The 22,119-nt window shown below is 35.6% G+C and overlaps 1 protein-coding gene across 11 annotated transcripts in view; it reads right to left on the reverse strand.

Moving 5' to 3' along the window:
• Nucleotides 1-587: 587 nt before the first annotated feature.
• The window catches only part of LOC128217000 (MYCBP-associated protein-like), a 45,080-nt gene continuing 23,548 nt past the window's right edge, over nucleotides 588-22,119 (reverse strand). For 4 of the 11 annotated variants that reach the window (XM_052923780.1, XM_052923783.1, XM_052923779.1 and 1 more), the window contains 18 exons: nucleotides 19,585-19,704; nucleotides 19,264-19,327; nucleotides 18,452-18,493; nucleotides 17,579-17,661; nucleotides 16,702-16,725; nucleotides 15,476-15,597; nucleotides 14,771-14,934; nucleotides 14,221-14,434; nucleotides 13,760-14,020; nucleotides 13,304-13,450; nucleotides 12,919-13,032; nucleotides 11,795-11,919; nucleotides 11,051-11,160; nucleotides 10,600-10,623; nucleotides 8,894-8,986; nucleotides 1,745-1,860; nucleotides 1,270-1,467; nucleotides 588-1,026 (listed from right to left, as the gene is read on the reverse strand). In XM_052923780.1, the coding sequence (XP_052779740.1) occupies nucleotides 931-1,026; nucleotides 1,270-1,467; nucleotides 1,745-1,860; nucleotides 8,894-8,986; nucleotides 10,600-10,623; nucleotides 11,051-11,160; nucleotides 11,795-11,919; nucleotides 12,919-13,032; nucleotides 13,304-13,450; nucleotides 13,760-14,020; nucleotides 14,221-14,434; nucleotides 14,771-14,934; nucleotides 15,476-15,597; nucleotides 16,702-16,725; nucleotides 17,579-17,661; nucleotides 18,452-18,493; nucleotides 19,264-19,327; nucleotides 19,585-19,704 (2,117 nt within the window). In that variant the 3' untranslated portion in view covers nucleotides 588-930. Of the gene's footprint in view, nucleotides 1,027-1,269; nucleotides 1,468-1,744; nucleotides 1,861-6,210; nucleotides 6,250-8,893; nucleotides 8,987-10,599; nucleotides 10,624-11,050; nucleotides 11,161-11,794; nucleotides 11,920-12,918; nucleotides 13,033-13,303; nucleotides 13,451-13,759; nucleotides 14,021-14,220; nucleotides 14,435-14,770; nucleotides 14,935-15,475; nucleotides 15,598-16,701; nucleotides 16,726-17,578; nucleotides 17,662-18,451; nucleotides 18,494-19,263; nucleotides 19,328-19,584; nucleotides 19,705-22,119 lie in introns of all 11 variants that reach the window. The other 7 variants (XM_052923785.1, XM_052923782.1, XM_052923784.1 and 4 more) reach the window with 7 other exon arrangements.

Raw genomic sequence — 22,119 nt, forward strand, 5'->3', positions numbered from 1 at the left:
TTACAATAGCTTACACTATAGTCTTCATGCAAGGTTCATGTAATTTCCATTGTGCTATTAAACACTCTTCTATATCCTCTCCCAGATTTACAAACATGTAGACACTTAGACCGATGGAACACACTTAGACCGATGGAACACACTTAGACCGATGGAACACACTTAGACCGATGGAACATTTTCCTATATTTTGACTTCATGTCATGTAAATGTAGGTCAAGTTCCTCAAGAAAATATTCTCAGGTGAATAAATCATTGTTACTAGCACATCATGATGCCGAATTGATATTGTTACCAACCTTGATCTGAATACCCTGAATCCATGACATGAGTAACCATATATAATCCTCTGTTTATAGGCACCAGTAATCTAGAAATCAAGTCTTTACGTTTAATGTGTCACTTTCAGAGGGAAGCCCTGTCTGGTGTTTATTTAGAAGGACTGGCAATAGTTAAGAGTCTATTACTTGTCTAGTGAGCCACATTGGTACACTCCATACTGATGGACCTAGTTTTTCAAACAGTATTTCAATATCTAGTCTGAATTATCCCCCAGGATCTTCTGCAAACAATGAGAAACACAGACAAGTAATTCAAAATTTATTTCTTAACAAAACATGTTGAATGGACCAAATCATGATGTAATGTAGGTAAAGCTATGTTGATATGAGCTTCATATCTTTTCAATATATCAGATTAATTTTGAAAGTTTAATCGAATAGCTTACAATTGTGAACTATTTTGGAAACTACTGTGCAATATTATCAAACCATTTATATTTAACATCAACAATTGCTATTAATTTATTATAATAACTTAGGCAATAAAGATCAAATAACTATAGTCCATACATGTATACCCATGAATGTTGCACATAATAATGACGTATAATGGATATATCACAGTTGGCAAGGTAAAGGTCAGAGTGTGCTATGGTAACAGTGGAGGTCTTGTGTCATCATTGCGAAGGATTTCTGCAAACACCGTCTCCATCTTGTCTATTGCATCTCCAACTATAGAGTATGTCTGAAAGCACATATAAATTCAGCTTCAGAATAAATTCAATTCCGTCGAGTTTCACGTTTGTTTTCAAATTAAAAGTTTAACTAACAAATTTTATCTAACCTCTTTAAAAATTCAATCAAATTTTAAAGAAAGACAAACAAGTATTCCCAGAAAGCTCATTAAACAACATCTCAAATTAGATTTTACATTAATTTATTGGAAAGTACATATTCTTACAATACAAAACTCATTAAACAAGTTTACCTGAGCCATAATCTTTTCCTTGTATTTCTTGTCTATGAGAGGATCCTCGTGTGCAAGAGCAGAATGGGCCCCACTGGTCGGGGACAAGGTCTGGTCCCGCTCTCCAACACTCATTCCCGTCTTTCCTCTGCTGGGCGGTGCAGCACGGGGAGCGGGCGTGGCTGACAGTTTACCAGACTTCATGTCGGCCTTTGTGGACTTGAGAGAGAGAGAGGGTTGTTTAGGTAAGAGGTATGAGATAAACCATGACTGGATTTTTAATGGTATTTGCTTTATATTGATTATAAGATTAAAGAGATTTTTTTTTTTAATTCATGTGAAAACAAATAGAAAACTTATCATGAGATATCAGAATCATATATATATGTGTTATAAATGAAATTTATTTCAACCTGTTTATAACAATAATGAATCATTGATCCTAAGGTTAGGTCAAACAAAATACAGTGATTGAGGTATACATTGGGATCATTACCTCCTTGGACATTTTGCCAGACTTGTCTTTATCCTTTGCTGGTGTGGGGGCCTTCTTGTCTGGGGCTTTGGCGGTGCTTTTATCTCCTGTCCCACTCTTACGGCCCTTGGCATCACCTGCAGTGAGGAGAGGTAACCAGTTTGATGTATGATAAGGGGAAATAATTTGCAAGAGTTATGAAAAACAAGGGTTTAGCTGGCAGTAATTTATCTGCATGCTACAGATATTCGTTTTCAAAATACAGTAAATCCGTTTTATAAAGTAAAATGCTTACATGATTGAGAAATATTAAGTAATTCAACCGAGTGATTTCAGAAAGACTTCAGAGAAAAGCAATACCATAAATGATTACAATTAATTAAAATAAACAAGTACAAAAATAAATTGATCACAAAACCTCATTTAACAAATAAATCTTGCAATTAACAAGCCATAAAACAGTTGTTAAAATTACAAAACAGCATTTTATACCGCAGAAAACAACATAGTTATGAGTATTTTAAGAAAACAATAACTCTCATTAACATACATAGAGACATATAACCACTGGGCGATAATTACAAACATGGATTAGGGCACATTTTCATGAGCAATATCTCAGTGTCACAATTTTCATTTGAATTTTCATTATCAAAAAATCATACTGTAGCACATGTTTTAGCAAATTTGTCAAACTGAAACAAGCAAAATGAAACGTGTTTATTCCTATCAACTTAAGTTTTAGGCGTCTGGTTGAGTAAATCAGAGACTATTTTACAATTATAATTAGCAATTATGTCATAAATTGTATAAAAATAAATATTTATCTTATAATACAAATAAACTGATTTTATAAATATAATTAGAAGTGCATTTTTAACAATATTTATGAAGTTCTAAAACCATCACAGAATGTGATAAGGGCCCCCCAGGTGATTGCATATTTAACAGGGGGAAGAATTGAAAGCTGTTCAAATAAGGGGCCTGACGATGCAGAAAAAGTTGCTCATTTCAATTTGTATTGAATTATTTAATTTCAATAAACGAACCTTGTGTCAAGATTACTGAAGGGGATTTGATTATCAATTAACATGTTGTTTAAAGGTATGTTTAAAGTTTAAATGTCTGAAAATTCTGGGTGTTTTTTTTATTTGTTTTATGTTGTTTTATGTTGTTGTTGTTTTTTTGTGTGTTCTTTTGTGTGTGTTTGTTTGTTTGTTTTTTGTTGTTGTTTTTTTTTTTTTTGGGGGGGGGGGGGTGTGGGCTTCAAATTGAGGTTTCAAATTTTAGAAGCCCAGGTTTAAACTATTAAAAAAACTATTATCAATATTGTATTGTAATCTTGAAGTTCAAATTGCCATCCAAGCAGAAGTATTTTAATACAGTTTTTCTTAAACACAATACATGTAAATATCAAGGGATTAACTTTTGGGATGGTTCACAGAGGCTTGGTTATACAAATGGGTACATTAAAACTAGAGATTGCTTTTTTGAAAAAGCGCTTGTCTCCCCTATTGTGTGGTCGTAGCTGAGAAAAAATAAATGATGGACATGAAATTTGTAACTTTGGACTGGAGACAAACCAACAGTGAAGTTTGGTTTATTCGATTATATTAAATAGTGAAGAGAAGAAAGTGTTGTTGATTAATCATGGAAAATGTAAACGAAGTTTGCATTGTATGAAGTTCCTGGGCGCAAGCGTTATTCAATTATTGATCGGAAACCATTTTTCAGCTCACAGTCATCGTGACCATGACCTTTTACCTACTGATCACAACATCAATAGGGATCATCTACATAACCAACTTGCATACCAAGTATTAAGTTCTTGGGTGCAAGTGTTCTTTAGTTACTGAGCGGTAACCATTTCTTCAACTCAAGGTCATGGCAACCTTGACCTTTGACCTACTGATCTCAAAATCAATAGGGGTCATCTACTAGTCATGACCGACTAGCGTACCAAGAATGAAGTTCCTGGGTACAAGCGTTCTTAAGTTATTGAGCAGAAACCATTTTTAAGCTTAAGGTCACCGCCAACGTATCATTTTTTACCTGAAGGTAACCTTGACCTTTGACCTTTTGATCTGAAAATCAATAGGGGTCATCTTCTAGTCATGAACAACTAGCTTACCAAGTATGAAGTTCCTGAAACCAAAGGATCTTTAGTTATTGAGCGGAAACTTTTTCTTCACTTCAAGGTCATGGCAACCTTGACCTTTGACCTAGTGATCTCAAAATCAATATGGGTCATCTTCTAGTCATGACCAACTAGCATACCAAGTATGAAATTCCTGGTTGCAAGCGTTCTCTAGTTATTGAGCGGAAACAGTTTCTTCACCTCAAGGTCACGGTGACCTTGACCATTGACCTACTGATCTCAAAATCAATAGGAGTCATCTACTAGTCATGAACAACTATGAAGTTCCTGGGTACAAGCTTTCTTTAGTTATTGAGCAGAAACCATTTTTAAGCTTAAGGTCACTGCCAACATAACATTTTTTACCTGAAGGTAACCTTGACCTTTGACCTTTTGATCTCAAAATCAATAGGAGTCATCTAATAGTCATGAACAACTAGCATACCAAGTATGAAGTTCCTGGACCCAAAGGATCTTTAGTTATTGAGTGGAAACCGTTTCTTCACCTCAAGGTCACGTTGACCCTGATCTTTGACCTAGTGACCCCAAATTCAATAGGGGTCATCTACTAGTCATGACCAACTAGCATACCAAGTATGAAGTTCCTGGGTCTAAGAGTTCTATAGTTATTGGGCGGAAACGAAGTGTGACATACTGACTGACTGACTGACAGACTGATGGACTGACTGACGGACAGGGCAAAAACAATATGTCTCCCCATGAATGGGGGAGACATAAAGATATTACACGCAAATGATTTTTACATGGAAGGTCACCACGACCTTGACTATTGACCTTGTTACCCCCAAAACAATTGGGATCATCTAGACATCATGACCAACCTCACTTCAAAGTTTGGTGAACCTAGATCAAAGCATTCTCCTGATATTGCACGGAAATATTTTTTTACATTAGAGGTCACAGCGACGTTGACCTTTGACCTTGTGACCCCCCAAAATATAGGAGTTTTCTAAACCTCATGATCAACCTCCCTACCAAGTTTGGTGAACCTAGGTCAAACCATTCTCAAGATATTGAGCGGAAATGTTTTTTACATTGGGGGTCGCCGCGACCTTGACCTTTGACCTAGTGACCCCAAAAACAATAGGGATCTTCTACACCTCATGACCAACCTCCCTACCAAGTTTGGTGAACCTAGGTCAAACCGTTCTCAAGATTTTGAGCAGAAATGTTTTTTATATTGGGGGTCGCCGCGACCTTGACCTTTGACCTAGTGACCCCAAAAACAATAGGGATCCTCTATACCTCACGACCAACCTCCCTACCAAGTTTGGTGATCCTAGGTCATGCGGTTTTCCAGTTATCGATCGGAAACGAAGTGTGACGTACGGACGGACTGACGGACTGACGGACTACCGGACTGACGGACAGGGCAAAAACAATATGTCTCCCCCAGAGAGGGGGAGACATAATTATAATCAACTAATTTCAAATGTGCACTTGTTTGTCAAGGGAGGTAATTTGGAAAAAAACAAAATTTCTTTTTAAATGTGCACAAGTACCTTTTGCCTTTACCAAATGTTATCCAATCATTTTTAATTTCATTATTCCACACATTTAAGTAGCAATTTTATCAGATCAAGGGAGGCGAGTTGGTAAAAATGGTCTCAGTTACAAGTCTTCTTCTACAAGACTCTATATCAAATTGTAATGTATTAAGGCTTCACATTTCATACTTTAAAATCTGACATTGTTGTAGTTCTTATGATGGTAAATCCATTTCTCAAAACAATTAATTTCAAGGGAGACAATTAGGGATCAATGGATCATGGAGTTATGCTTCTTGCAATGGGAACAAGTTAGCATGTTGTGCTATTTATCATTTTTTAAAGTAGGTTTTCTATTCAAGGGAGGCAATAAGGGAAAGGTGGATTTATTGTTCTTGTACTACACACACCTTCAATTGCCATTAATATATTAATGTTTAAGTTTCAGACAACTTCTTTCAAAACTTTAATTTCTGTAAAAAATACACAGATTTGTTGAGTTTTTAAAATGGCCATAGTTGGAGAATATTTAAGTTATACATAACTTGTCTTAAAGAGTGCATTATGAGTCTGACCACACTTATAAAATTTAAAGTTGATAAAGTAAAAAATGTGGCGTATGGATGGAAAGACATTTCAAATCAAATGAGATTTTGAAATATTTTTTACCTTAATAAAATCCCACTTCTAACAAGCTTTAACAAACAAATGATATAATCAGGGTGTGCTTGGCTCATGTACATTAACAATAAAACATTTATGTTAGCTACATATAACAAGGACACAACAGGGAATCTATGTTGTGAATACAATTGGAACTACTTCTTCAAGCAGCCACTTACTGACGGGAGCTCCTAGCTCGGCACCCTGGGACTGGGTCACTGCAACACCACATACCAAATATGACAATATCAAAAGGGCATAATTCTTAACAAGATTCTTTTTCCAACAAATAAGGCTTTTATTGTTTAAATGACATGTTGATGTGATGTCTATCTAGGATTTCCACAGGATATGCTTCTTATTGATGCTAACCCTGAAATGTTCCTGTCATCTAGATGTATATGAACCTGGAGGAATATTAGGCTCCGTAAGCAGAAAATAAACCTTGTTGTATATAAACCAGTTAGATAAGTTGCAGTAAGCAGAAAATAGACCATAATAACTTAACCTATGGTGATAAACATAAACAGAAATGAATGATTATTATTTTCATGATTATATTTATTATGAAATGTCTATCACATAATTCCTACTCTAAATCACAAGCATTGAGCTAGGAAAACCAAGTATAAGTACAAACTAAAGGAAGCTGGAAGAAAATAAAGAGTATTTCTACTGTGACGGAGCAAAAAAATCAAATGACCACAAATATGAATGACCACAGTGAAATTGACACAACAAAGCACATGTTTTTCATAGTTTTTCTCTCATAAGTAATCAAATTAAAAAAGACCTAGCCCACTGTATGTCACTTGATTTCAACTTTCTGTTTCATGTGGTATTTTGCTGTACTTCTTAAGAAACATTCAAAAACAAATTTAGAATCTGTGATGAAGACGACCACACATTTCAAATAATTTGCAAAAACAATATTAAAACTGATAATTGCGACAGGCTCTTTACAAAAAACTTAATTAAACGCTTGCCATTTCAAGTACTTTGCAGGGCAAATAATCGTAAAATATCAATAAATGCAAACAACCACAATCTTCACATTTCTTGTCACGATCTTTTGTCTCCCTCACAGTGATTTCTATAATAAATACTAGTTACACTTCCTAATTTTGGCATTTGCTATATCACTGCAATAGCTGAGAATGGCCAACACCACCACTGCAAACATAACCTTTGTTTATTTTTCTGATTGAGCTGAGGGGCATTACTCAATAATTATATTAGCCAAAGTGATGGACCTTGGCTTAATACTGCAGTGCAAGTTTAGTTGATACACTTGTGATCTGCAGTATATATTTCTAACAAGATTTGAGACAACTCTTTCAGCTGTACTTGTTTTATGCAAACATATGAGCATATCATAAAATATTTCACATTTTATAGTTAGCAACAATGCCATTAACAAAGTCCTGAACAATCGGCCTTATGTGTAATATCATTTTCTATGCAGAAATGAGTACTGGTGTTTATCATGAAAGCTAAAAAGGCAGTTCTCTTGGTAAGGGCTTGAACTCTCGACTCTGTTTGGGTAACAGGCAAGCACCAATACCACTCTCTATCAAAAAGATCACACAATGTTACAAAGCAGCCAAGCTCTCATCATGTTGTTGCGCTCAATGAAAGCAGGCATGTTGTTGTGCCCTGGTACTGACCATTTTTACCATTTCTACATACTATATCTTCTATTATAAATTTGACAGAAGTGTGTTAGGAATAAAAAAGTGACTGATAACAATAACAATAGTTATGATCTATGTAGAATACTAAAAGAAAATTGCCTAAGAAAGTCAGTGGGCAAGTATGTGAGCATGTATTGGGTGTGTATTGAGCGTGTATCAATCGGTGTGAGCCATGTATCAATCGGTGTGAACCATGTATCAGCCTGTGTGAGTCATGTATCAATCGGTGTGAACCATGTATCAGCCTGTGTGAGTCATGTATCAGTCTGTGTGAGCCATGTATCAGCCTGTGTGAGGTGTATCAGCCTTTGTGAGCCGTGTATCAGCCTGTGTTAACGGTGTATCAATCGGTGTGAGCCGTGTATCAATCGGTGTGAGACATGTATCAGTCTGAGTGAGCCGTGTATCAGCCTGTGTGAGCCATGTATCAGTCTGTGTGAGCTTGTATCAGCCTGTGTGAGCGGTGTATCAGCCTGTGTGAGCCATGTATCAGTCTGTGTGAGCCGTGTATCAGCCTGTGTGAGGTGTATCAGTCTGTGTGAGCTGTGTATCAGCCTGTGTGAGCCATGTATCAGACTGTGTGAGCCCTGTATCAGACTGTGTTAGCCAAGTATCAGTCTGTGTGAGCTGTGTATCAGTCTGTGTGAGCCATGTATCAGTCTGTGTGAGCCGTGTATCAGTCTATGTGAGCCGTGTATCAGTCTGTGTGAGCCGTGTATCAGTCTGTGTGAGCCGTGTATCAGCCTGTGTGAGCCATGTATCAGTCTGTGTGAGCCATGTATCAGCCTGTGTGAGGTGTATCAGTCTGTGTGAGCCGTGTATCAGCCTGTGTGAGCCGTGTATCAGCCTGTGTGAGCCGTGTATAAGCCTATGTGAGCCATGTATCAGCCTGTGTGGGCCGTGTATCAGCCTGTGTGAGCTGTGTATCAGTCTGTGTGAGGTGTATCAGTCTGTGTGAGCCGTGTATCAGCCTGTGTGAGCCGTGTATCAGCCTGTGTGAGCCCTGTATCAGTCTGTGTGAGCCGTGTATCAGTCTGTGTGAGCCATGTATCAGTCTGTGTGAGCACTGTATCAGTCTGTGTGAGCCCTGTATCAGTCTATGTGAGCCGTCACCGAGTGGGGTCACTGTACTCTAGCAGGTCATGTATGGGGTGCCTTCTCCACTTACTCAGGGTACTGTCTTCACTTGGTAACCTAGTGTTCGGGGTTTTGGAGGGAGTGCGGGACACACGACGCGTAGATCGGGATTCCTTATTCGACTCTGAAGGTGGGTCACGGAGTTAGTACCTTATAAATAATACCTCAAAGAACCTTTCTAAAATATAGCAGGCTTTAAAACTGCTTTGGGCAAAACAAAAATTTCTAAATCTAGTCTAAGCTACTTCAAATAATAACTAAATGTAAAATAATCATCAGGTTCACGGCATGATCAGGTTAAAACATCAAACAAGGAAACAGTTACACAAAAATATCAGTATTACTTGTAATGAAACAAAATGTAATGGATTTTATGTTTAATTTATGTTTAAGGACTGGTAATCTGTTTCTTAATACTTGAAGTACAATTAAAAGAAATGAAAGATCAAAAGATATTTGGCTTTTCTGAGGTAACTTTTACAATATAAAGCAAGATCTTACTTGGAAAAATAGCATGTACAAAAAATTGCTGTTGGTTTTTAAAAAATACAAAGACACCAAGCGTCAAGCTTCACCATGCACTTATAGATCAACAACATACTGTTTACATATCATTCAATTACTATACACAAATCATGCAGTATCTATATAGACTACAACAAAGATAAACTTCATGCTGTAATTTAAGTGTCATACAATATTTAGAAAAAGCTGGTTACATAATGCACAATAAAGTTCATGCTTTAAAAAATGTTCTGATTAATGTACTTTGCTTTGATGTCCTTGTGACTAACAAAGAAACAATATTGGGCTGATTATTTAGAACTCTGTTAAAGCTAACTACATTGCTGTTAACTTTTAAACATGAACTTTTCGATGATGTGCTAATATATTCAAATATAAGCTGAAGTACAACTAAACAGTTGTCTCAAATCTGTTCGAAATACAGCAGATCACAAGCAATTCCATTAAACTCTAGGAGCAGTAAAGATTTGAAAGTAAACAATGATGATGATAACAACCCTGTTCACTTACACAAAGTTGTTAACAATCAGCCAAATATGTTACAAAATTCAGTCGAACAAATATAGCTTACTCTGGGAAACAAAGTTAATCAAAGCAAAGTACACAAAACTAAATGCAGTAAGGAAAATGGGAAAGTGACCATAAGGTTCTGGAAACCAAATTTATGAAAAAAGGAACTTGATGATATCTTTTTATTTCATCAAAAGCAATAAGTCTTCTGGAAAATGAATGTGAATGTGAATTTTAAGTAAATAAAATCAAGTTTTTGAAGACAAAGAAGGTATCAAATCACACTACAACAGGTTGGTTCCTCAGAGGAAAATGATATATTGGAACATAAAATAATATAACTTAAAACGTTTGGAATAACTTTCTCGAAACAATGAAGAGCTATAGTTCATCTACAAAATACACCATACTAAGGTTACTAGGGCATTCGCTATGGGCCAGTATTTACACACAAGGCACATTACCGGATGTCGGGGTCTCAGACTCTTGTGTTCCGTAAGGTGACTCTATGACTAGAATAGTACCAACTTTTCATCAGTATCAAAATATGATCAAAATTACTTTTACGTTTTCCCATTCTCCATATGTCTGTCAAGCTTTTCTGTTACAATAAAGAAACGTCACTCTGTCACTTTGAAAAAACTCTGTTTAGATGGTCAATTGTCATAACAACAAGATTACGAAAATAAGAGCACACTTCACCTTCATCAGAGGACTCATTCCCGCCTTTAATGAAACAAGCCTGGTTAGACAGCAACATTACGCAGCTTTAGTCGTACATGACCACATAATGTATGGATCAAGCATACATGTACGATAGGCAGTATCTACTTTTAAAGCATTATTCCTGTATATCATATACATGTACGCACAATAGTCAAACAATACTGCAAGATTAAAATGAACAGTATATAAAAAGCAGACTTTACATGAATATATAATGAAATGAAGATATATACTGACTGATGGTAAACCGTGTGTGTTTTACATGAAATATCACTCAGACAGAAATAACTAAACCTCCGCAGTAAAGAAATCTATATCCAAGCTCAAGTGCATCGTTGTTAAGTCTGGCAATGAAACAAAAGTTAAATATGCGATCCATTACCCAAACACTACAAGTATAATAACCAGACAGTGTCCTTATGCTTACTTGTATCTTCTATGAACTCGTCCATATCACGTTCCGGGAGCCCCATGACAGCGCGGAGAACGATAGACTGGTTTACCATCTCATCAACTGCTTCCAACAGACACTGGTACCTGCAGCCAAACAACCAGTCAATCAGTGACAGGGAGGGGATCTTTCAAATAATTGCATTTTTATAACCCATTCAAGTGATGATTGAGTGAAATTTACTTATACAGTTATGCTAAATTAAGAGGAACATTAAAGCATTAGAGCATACAAGAACAATCATGTCAATACTTCTCTTCATTTATTTTTTTGGATCTATTCTACTGTCATGTCAAACTTATCTTAAAAAAAGAGTTCTAGCGATTTATAGGATTTTCAATTTCACCATTTTGGCTTGTTATGGATTATAATAAAAAAATTGATTGGTTAGACCTGAAAGCGGCAACAATCAATCGTATTTGTATTCTGTAATCAATCAGTTCATTTCTGCCAATGTTCACCTTAGTGTTCATTTATACATTCAGAGGTGATCAATAACACTAAATAACTTCAAACAAACACATTTACATAGCCATATTGAAAGATTACAATTAACGTATTATCAAAAACACATCAATAATCAGTTACTTGTGAGGAGCTGATTATCAATAGTTATCTTGAACCAATTCCCTACACTTCTTTTTCAGAAAGTCCAGTTTCAGGACATCACAAAGTATGAAGCGGCCTGAAACATATTGATATCTAGTGGGTCTCACTCACCCCGCTTTATACAGTTGTTTCTGTTTTGGTCTCTGAGGTGTAAAGGACAATCTGGACACACAGGCGTTCAGCTGGTGTAGGAAGGCCTCCTGCCTCTCATCCTCGTCATCCAGCAGTAAGATGTCCTGGTCATAGATCATAAACAAAATGTAGGTCTGAATGCCAGTGTAGGTCATTTGTTTTTAGTTGATCCAAGAAATAATTAGTCATAGTAAAACATGCTTTAAATATATATGTGTGCAATCTATGTGTAAGCCATGAATTTGAATGGATTTGTATTTTTTTGAAGCTCATGACGGTTTGGCCAAGGTCTAGCAAATCCATGACTTTCTAAAAAAATTAAAGATCAACTCTTTATATTCATACTTTATGAATGCACAAAACAAAAGAGACAGTCCTTAGATATACCAAAATTTACATTTCTCTCTATTTCTTTAAATTGTTTTGAATATAAATATTACAGAATTGCAGGTATTAAAGAAATACATATGCTTTTAGTGTTATATGCCTGGGGAAAAGAATGGCTGATATTTGAAAGGCCATTTACAATAGGTTCAATAATGAGTGTCCAATAAGAATGCAAGCAATCAATTAAAGAATTACTTTATTATGACGTGTATTTGGGCAAAGCCAATGTCATTGCAGTGTGAATCTTTCAATAATATTAATTTGACAGTTTTTTAGCATGAACTTTAAGAGTTTCAAGATTCAAGATTCGACTTATTTATTAAGTAACTTGAACACAAAGTGCTCCTCATTACATGATAGATATAATACATCAATTAAACATATATACAACAATAACATGATAGGACTGAAATCTCAGACATGAAAAAAGAACTGATAATCAATATTTTAACATAAAACTTTAACATTAGATGCTTTTACATAACACTATCATTTCACTTACACAGTGAGGATGGACTAACAACTAATGAGAAAATATTTATATAATAATTTTCATGATGAAAGCTAGATTTTTAAAGATATATTATGGTAAGATGAAGCACATCTGAAGACACCAGAACTATGACAATATTTCTTTATTTTGGAGATTTTATAATTAAAACCCAGACAAACTGCATGCAAAGTTACATGATATAATATATTGCAGGGTATCTTACATCCTTCAGGTCGTCCACGGAGAGGCCCCATACCCTCCCCTCTTGTTCTTCCGGTGGGGCAAGGTCCACATACATCTGTTTAAGTTCCTGCACAGCATCGTGGTGGTAATACATCTGGAAATACACAACTCTTTCATTTATATATGTGAACAAATCAACATAATAATGACTTTAGATTGTTAGCTTAATGCTTTAGTGTGAATCATCATTATCATCATCAGGAGATGCAGTCATCTGGTAAGTGCCTTAAATGCAATGTTTAACTGAAGGTTGATTCATAAGTGATATAAGGCTAGCATTGCTTCTGTTGGAGTAAGCAATCATTAAATCCTAAAATAGAGAAATCAATAAACCCCAGCCTGTCTGTAATAATCCTGTTTCTGACCTTGGGGTTGTTCCTCATGAATATTTCCTCCTCGGTGATGTAGGCGTCTATGGGACTGGAGGGTCGGTCCGGGGTCTGCATTCCCCCGATAATCTCCTCCAGGATATGGCGCATCATCTGGCCCGCCTCCTTACCCCGCAGCTCAGACTGGAAAACATGGGAGGCATACACATAAGAAGAGGTTGACATAACCAATGGATATTGAACTTTGTGTAGTTAGATCATACCTGGTTAAATGTAAGAGAGTAACAATGAACAAAGGTCAATTGAAACCAATAAGTTTAAAATGGTAACAAGTAACCAAATGGACTCAGTGCACAGCGTTTTTAAAGTAAATTTGAGCTATAATTTCTTTTAACTGTACTTTTTTTTTAACATGCCATTAACACTAATTAAGTAACAGTCAAGGTTTGGGTACAATCAAGCTCTCTTAATGTAGCCACAGCTGTTGTATACCTCAAGTTTCAGTCTCTGGTCCTTGTACTTGTCCTCAGCAAAGGCGATCCCTCGCAACGTGACAATCAATGCTGCTCCCCCACACACCACTGGCCGGGTCTCGAACTGCCACTGCTCCTGGAAAACGCCCGCATTTGGGGACTTGAACACAAAAGGGAACTTCATGGTCTCCCCTGGCAGAATCACTCCACTGCTGTTGTTGAAGTAGAATCGCTGCACGCTCGTCTGGTTCAGGTCAAAGGGATTGTCTTTGGGACGTTTCTAAATATGAAGGAATAAGTAAGGCTTTATAACACATAAGTTAAGGGCAAAACAAAAATAGACTGTTTTTTATGCAGAACAAATATGTTTTAAACAGGATTTAAAATCAGCAAATGACATTTAAAGGAGTTAAGTCTATGTTGAATAACCCGTAAAACTTATGGACATACATGTATACAACAGAAATATATATTTGTTACCTTCCAGTCATAGTATATGGATGTTGTTCCATTGTTGATGATGGTTAGGTAGCTGGTGACGCGATCACCAGACAGGGTCTCAAAATTGACACGTGCCTCAATCCCGACCTGGTCCTGGAACGAGTAGCTGTCCCCCGTCCACCTCGCAGCCTGACCCGCAAACTGGATAGACGGGCCAAACACAGGGGATGGGTTGCTGTCTGCCCGAGGCTCACTGTAACATGCATTTATTGAGAGAAATAGGCATTAAAGCATACAAGAACAAAGCAAAATGAAATTATATATAGATACACCTGAGGATTAATCGGTATACTTAAACATGAGGATGATTGCAAAATGGAATCATAATGTTGGAGATGGAAAAATACATTGTATCTTCTGCTTAACTTTCAGCCTGAATGAACATTATGTAGGTTTAGTTTAGGCTTTTTCATATACAGCTGCATTCTTCTTGTACAACAGTATATTGTGCTGTCATATACTGTATGCAATATTTTGACAACATCAATCTAGTATCGAACTGATTTTCTTTCAAATAGCAGACCAATACCCAGTGAATTCCTGTTCATCCTCCTCATCGCCATCCATCTCAGTCTGTGGAGCCCTCTCCAGGTCCAGCAACATGGCCGACTCACTCGCAGATCTCTCCTCCGCCACTGTGCCCCGCCCTTCGTATGGCTGGCTAGACCCAACAACTTCAAGACCCTCAAAGTTCTGTGGTGAAATATGTTTCATAACTGACATGTATAAATAACCGAGTAGTTTCTCTGACAAGAATTGGAAGTCATCAGTACTGAAGGTAATCCTAAACATACAAAATGCTTATGGAAAAACACCTGTATTGGGTGGTATCACATGCTATACCTTGTTTCCAGTTTAATATGATTTATCAAATATTTTTCTGTATTATACGTGTGTAATGTAACAATATCACTATGCATGTGACAAACAATTCAATTGGAAACAATAATTGCTTAATTGGTAATATTCCAGCAGGTCATACATGTACTTTTTTTTTAATTTTGTTTTTATGATAAAGACTTATTTGAACAAAATAGTTCATTTTCCATTTCAACCATCAGAAAAAACTTGATTTTTTGATCTCATGAAAAACCTTATGTTTACAAAAATTTGATTCCTTCTTTATTTAAACTGCAAGTCACACATATAACTTATAACTCATAAATTATTATGTCATATAAAAAACATAATATAATGGCGACATATAACTATATAACTATAATCTCAAGCATACAGGTTTGTGAGGGTCGAGCTCCTCCTCATACGGCTTCAGTTGTTTCTTCCTCTGTTCCAGGTAGGGTGCCTTGTGCCAGGGGTAGTGCATCGGCCGTGTGTGGGTTGGAGCCCAGTTCCATCCTGAGAGGGAAAACATTCAAATGTCCGGTATAAGTTTCTAATGTTTACCACTCATTTTTTTGAAATGCCAATGAGGGTTAAAGTAAGGAAAATGAGGAACATATTCAATATTATGGTGGTATACTTAAATAATTTATCTCATCAGAATAACACCAGTAGCTTGACTTATTAGTCTGACCCTCATTACTAAAATGTCTTTAAAATAAAAAGCAACAACTCTGCTTTAAAAATTATATGACAATTCACATCTGTTCTTATTACATGCATGTATGAATAATTATTGAAGAATGCAAACCATCATATGGTAGAAAATTGCAGCCTCACTTTGATGAAAAAATAGAGGAACCAAGATGCTTCATAGCGCAGGCTTAGTGTAAGAAAGGTGTAACTCAAAATAGACATGTATACATGTAGAAGGCATTTCAACTGTATTATTCTTAGCACTCAAATTATCTTACGTATTTCTGAATGTAACAACAATCATAGTAATTATGGCCTTGTGCTCTGCATAACTTTGAAAGCAAATTTAAAAACTACACTCAACCTTTCACCATGCATACTTTAAAACATGCATTTTGAATAAAAAAAAATATGATAAAACTGTGTGTACATAGATACATGTGGAGTAAATCTCTTAAGAATACTGGTATTTCTATGCAGCAGCTAACTTAAGCACTGTATAGGCAATAAATTGAAACAATAGCTGTTAATTTCATTTGTGGAAATGAACCAGAGAAATATATCTTTAACATATATCCCTATGTAGGAAAGTGCTACATGCATTTTGGATGAAACTAAATAATATCTGTAATTCATACTTCATTAAACAATAAGGGACAAAACTCTAAATCACTACCATACGTCATCTAAACATTGAATAATGTTAGGATTGAAAACTCTACCTACAAACTGATGTGAGTTATCAAGCATTTTTACTTTGCAAAATCACAAAAATGATATGTTCTTTTTTAAAATTTGTGAAATAAGAATTGTGATTTTGCAAACATATTTCAAATACAAGACATGTAATTCATATACACTGAATCTATGACAATCTAGCCTACAACATGTACATATATACAAAATACTGGATAAAAAAGATACCTGTGTGCTCTCTGACTTGTAAAACTATTAAAATTGAAATATTGCTGCTAGTTATATAACACTCAATATTTTTCAAGGAAGTAACAGGATAAAATGACAGTTGTTAGGAGTAATGTCAGCATATTTATTCAAAACTTTAGATTAAATATTATCATCGTAAGCAATTTCTGAAACAAACACCATTCACCCAAATGTATAGTTATTTCGAATATAATTTTCGGTCCTGTTTTTTTCCTCCTTTGATCATTGTTTCAAACCTTGTCATCTCATAGATTTCACACTAACTGTAATAGCAAGCGCTCATCGGCTCGAGGTAACAATGAAGCACAATAAGCACTTGTTAAAGAATGACATTGAGCACATACGTATGTCACAAACATTGATGTCAGATAATGAGCTTATTATGAGTATATATGGATCAGCAAGTTTAAATAAATTTACCAATAAAATGGATTTTTTATAAACTGTGCTAAGTTTCGAATGCCTTTATCTGCTGTCATTTTGTTTTACATGAATAATGTTCTTTTGATAAAAAGTATAATAACAAATTATTTGTTATTTATTAAAAAATCAACATACATGTATTCTGAAAATGATCACTCAAACAAAATTCAACATGTTGGTAACTTGTAACTGACATTTCAATCTTAAGGACTATATATTTATGTAACCAATAGTTCACAAACTCAATAAAAATTTCTAATAATTGTTAAATTTGCATAATCGTTGAAACAAACTTTTTATCTGGTTATAAATACTTCTCTTAATTACAGAAAAGGACACGAAATTGACTTCGGTTTACACAAGCATATAGCTCACAGTATTCACAAGATGTTGCTAATTTATCAATTTGCGTTGATTGAGAGAACATGCATACCTTTCTCCTCCCTGATGGCGGGTGGAATGCCGATGTGCTCTATTGGGGGTGGGTAACCCTTCTCCGTCTGGGTCAATGTCATACTGAAAACAAAGGGCAAACAATGATTACTTTGTTCATGTGGTTCTCTATATGTGTTAACACAGTTGATTCTCGCCGTTACATGGAAAGCTCTCTTACAACTACAGTTATCAGCTAGTTACTAAAAAAGGTCTACGTAGACAAACAATTTACTATAAAAAAATCATTCCTTGTTAAAACCATCTCAACTAAAAACTACAAGTATGAGTTTGAATCTACAAGAAAGTTTCAGTTAGTTTATATTTTCATTAGACGCTATATAACGTTGAATATCAGCCATTTTTTCAGGCATTCGTGAATATCCTGGTTGGCAAACATATGCACCTTGATTTTATTCAGCTAGCAGCTAACGGACATATTCATGTGATGGTAATATCACAACTACAGGGGACAATAACTAAAAGGGGAGTTACATATAAACATTGGTTAATACATTGACATGCTTTCATACATACATATATAATGTATATCTCCATATAGAGACTCTAACATCATGCTGGTTATGTTGTCAATATCAGTTATGTGATATTCAGTTATTCATGCATCATTCTATGCGAACATTTCACAAAATCATGAATTATTGACAAAACATTAATAACATTGAATAAATTCAATCAAACTTATTTCTTGCGTTTTTAATTTTGTGAACAATTTTACTAATTCCATTAATATAATCCTGACACTAAGAAGCCAAAGCAAAGCAATAATGAACAAGATGCTATTAGGTCTAGGACAATAAGTGACACGTCCATGCATAGTTAAGGAGGTCTGTGAAGGACAATACTGCGTCACCTCCGCTCCGACATGTAGTTGTGTCTCCAAGGTGGGTTCACACTGTGCAGATTTAAACACGCTTTACACATACACTGAACATGGAACATGTACACAGGTCTTATAAGCCTAAGCTCCTTTCCACTTAGAAAATGAGAGCTTATTTATTTTTAATGGCTAAATCATTTAATGTAATGTAAGAACGAAAAAACAAGTCCCTTGACTGCTTCTCCTGCTCAGATATATTATACGCATAACATTCCAAGCAGATTTTATATGGCCTTTCAGACTTCATTTCAATGTTGTCAGTTTTTGCTGAAGCAAATAAGCTGCTGCATTCAACATTTATTAATCCTCTTAATTCATTCCTTATTTAAAACAAATGAACTGGCCATGGTCGAGAACGCTTGTTTAAAATTCAACATATTTAAGAGCTCTTATTCCACACTGCAAGTATAATATAAAATCTATTTTTGTATTTTAGCTAAACATTTATTCTTTTTTATATTGTAAATGTACAAATGCAAATATACAAAATGCAAATGTTCAAAATGCAAACACACACAATGTCCTATCTATACAGTCATTCAACAATGTCCAAATTTATCAAAATGTCAAAAAGGGATGCAATTCAGATTATTGGACACAAAAGGAAAAATCACATATAAATTAAAAGATATACAAAAGAAATGAGTAAAATGTAAATTTAACCTTCTGATGAAGAAATGGATTAGATGATAATATCTTAAATACCAAAATGGAATAAAAGGACTACATGGTCATGGTAGAACAAGTATAATTAATGTTACAAATAAAGCAATTTGAGTACATACTGTACTCCAGTGAGATCGTCTCCGAAACATTCCTGCTGCTTCCAGAACTCACTCCCCACACGGACTGAAACATGCACCCAGATATACACATACATACATGTACATTATCAGTTACAAATCATTTTATTCCTTTAAAAGCGCTTTTAACATGTTAATAGCCATAACTTTTTGAAGAAATGATTAAATTTCATTTCTATCATAATCTGAACGACTTAAGTGTATAATAAAACATGTTGTGTAATTTCTATATCTTGATTACTATTGATGCAATCAAATGATAGTTTTTTAACAAATGATATAAGCCAAGAAACCAGCCCTTACATCCTTTGCCATAGTCGACGGCAGGGATGGTGCGTTCTACAATATATCTGTCCTCCTGGATCCGGCGGTAGTTGTCCGCCTGGTTCATGGCCAGGTCCTGTGGGGGCTTCTGTAGCAACTCTGGAATAGGGAATTGTTGAGACATTGATCAATCCCATGTAAAGATAAACCAGTTACGTCATGAAGAGCTATAAAGTGAGACTTTTACACCCTTGTGTGAACAAACTCTTACACTGCCTCAGTGCCTTAGCAATTGTATTACCATTTATATATGGCTAACATTTTTACACTAACCACTGTATTTTCTTGAAATGTGAAAGTAATTATGTTCCCTACAAGAGATGTATGGGTAATGCAAGTTAAATGTTCCCTACAAGAGATGTATGGGTAATGCAAGTTAAATGATCCCTACTAGAGATGTATGGGTAATGCAAGTTAAATGTTCCCTACTAGAGATGTATGGGTAATGCAAGTTAAATGATCCCTACTAGAGATGTATGGGTAATGCAAGTTAAATGTTCCCTACTAGAGATGTATGGGTAATGCAAGTTAAATGATCCCTACTAGAGATGTATGGGTAATGCAAGTTAAATGTTCCCTACTAGAGATGTATGGGTAATGCAAGTTAAATGTTCCCTACAAGAGATGTATGGGTAATGCAAGTTAAATGTTCCCTACAAGAGATGTATGGGTAATGCAAGTTAAATGTTCCCTACTAGAGATGTATGGGTAATGCAAGTTAAATGTTCCCTACTAGAGATGTATGGGTAATGCAAGTTAAATGTTCCCTACTAGAGATGTATGGGTAATGCAAGTTAAATGTTCCCTACTAGAGATGTATGGGTAATGCAAGTTAAATGTTCCCTACTAGAGATGTATGGGTAATGCAAGTTAAATGTTCCCTACTAGAGATGTATGGGTAATGCAAGTTAAATGTTCCCTACAAGAGATGTATGGGTAATGCAAGTTAAATGTTCCCTACAAGAGATGTATGGGTAATGCAAGTTAAATGTTCCCTACTAGAGATGTATGGGTAATGCAAGTTAAATGATCCCTACTAGAGATGTATGGGTAATGCAAGTTAAATGATCCCTACTAGAGATGTATGGGTAATGCAAGTTAAATGATCCCTACTAGAGATGTATGGGTAATGCAAGTTAAATGTTCCCTACTAGAGATGTATGGGTAATGCAAGTTAAATGATCCCTACTAGAGATGTATGGGTAATGCAAGTTAAATGTTCCCTACTAGAGATGTATGGGTAATGCAAGTTAAATGTTCCCTACTAGAGATGTATGGGTAATGCAAGTTAAATGTTCCCTACTAGAGATGTATGGGTAATGCAAGTTAAATGTTCCCTACTAGAGATGTATGGGTAATGCAAGTTAAATGTTCCCTACTAGAGATGTATGGGTAATGCAAGTTAAATGTTCCCTACAAGAGATGTATGGGTAATGCAAGTTAAATGTTCCCTACTAGAGATGTATGGGTAATGCAAGTTAAATGTTCCCTACAAGAGATGTATGGGTAATGCAAGTTAAATGTTCCCTACAAGAGATGTATGGGTAATGCAAGTTAAATGTTCCCTACAAGAGATGTATGGGTAATGCAAGTTAAATGTTCCCTACTAGAGATGTATGGGTAATGCAAGTTAAATGATCCCTACTAGAGATGTATGGGTAATGCAAGTTAAATGTTCCCTACTAGAGATGTATGGGTAATGCAAGTTAAATGTTCCCTACAAGAGATGTATGGGTAATGCAAGTTAAATGTTCCCTACTAGAGATGTATGGGTAATGCAAGTTAAATGATCCCTACTAGAGATGTATGGGTAATGCAAGTTAAATGATCCCTACTAGAGATGTATGGGTAATGCAAGTTAAATGATCCCTACTAGAGATGTATGGGTAATGCAAGTTAAAAGTTCCCTACAAGAGATGTATGGGTAATGCAAGTTAAATGATCCCTACTAGAGATGTATGGGTAATGCAAGTTAAATGTTCCCTACTAGAGATGTATGGGTAATGCAAGTTAAATGATCCCTACTAGAGATGTATGGGTAATGCAAGTTAAATGTTCCCTACTAGAGATGTATGGGTAATGCAAGTTAAATGTTCCCTACTAGAGATGTATGGGTAATGCAAGTTAAATGTTCCCTACTAGAGATGTATGGGTAATGCAAGTTAAATGTTCCCTACTAGAGATGTATGGGTAATGCAAGTTAAATGTTCCCTACTAGAGATGTATGGGTAATGCAAGTTAAATGTTCCCTACTAGAGATGTATGGGTAATGCAAGTTAAATGTTCCCTACTAGAGATGTATGGGTAATGCAAGTTAAATGTTCCCTACTAGAGATGTATGGGTAATGCAAGTTAAATGTTCCCTACTAGAGATGTATGGGTAATGCAAGTTAAATGTTCCCTACTAGAGATGTATGGGTAATGCAAGTTAAATGTTCCCTACTAGAGATGTATGGGTAATGCAAGTTAAATGATCCCTACTAGAGATGTATGGGTAATGCAAGTTAAATGTTC

The sequence above is a fragment of the Mya arenaria genome, chromosome 14 (assembly GCF_026914265.1).
Source record: "Mya arenaria isolate MELC-2E11 chromosome 14, ASM2691426v1".
Classification (NCBI taxonomy): Eukaryota; Metazoa; Mollusca; class Bivalvia; order Myida; family Myidae; genus Mya; species Mya arenaria.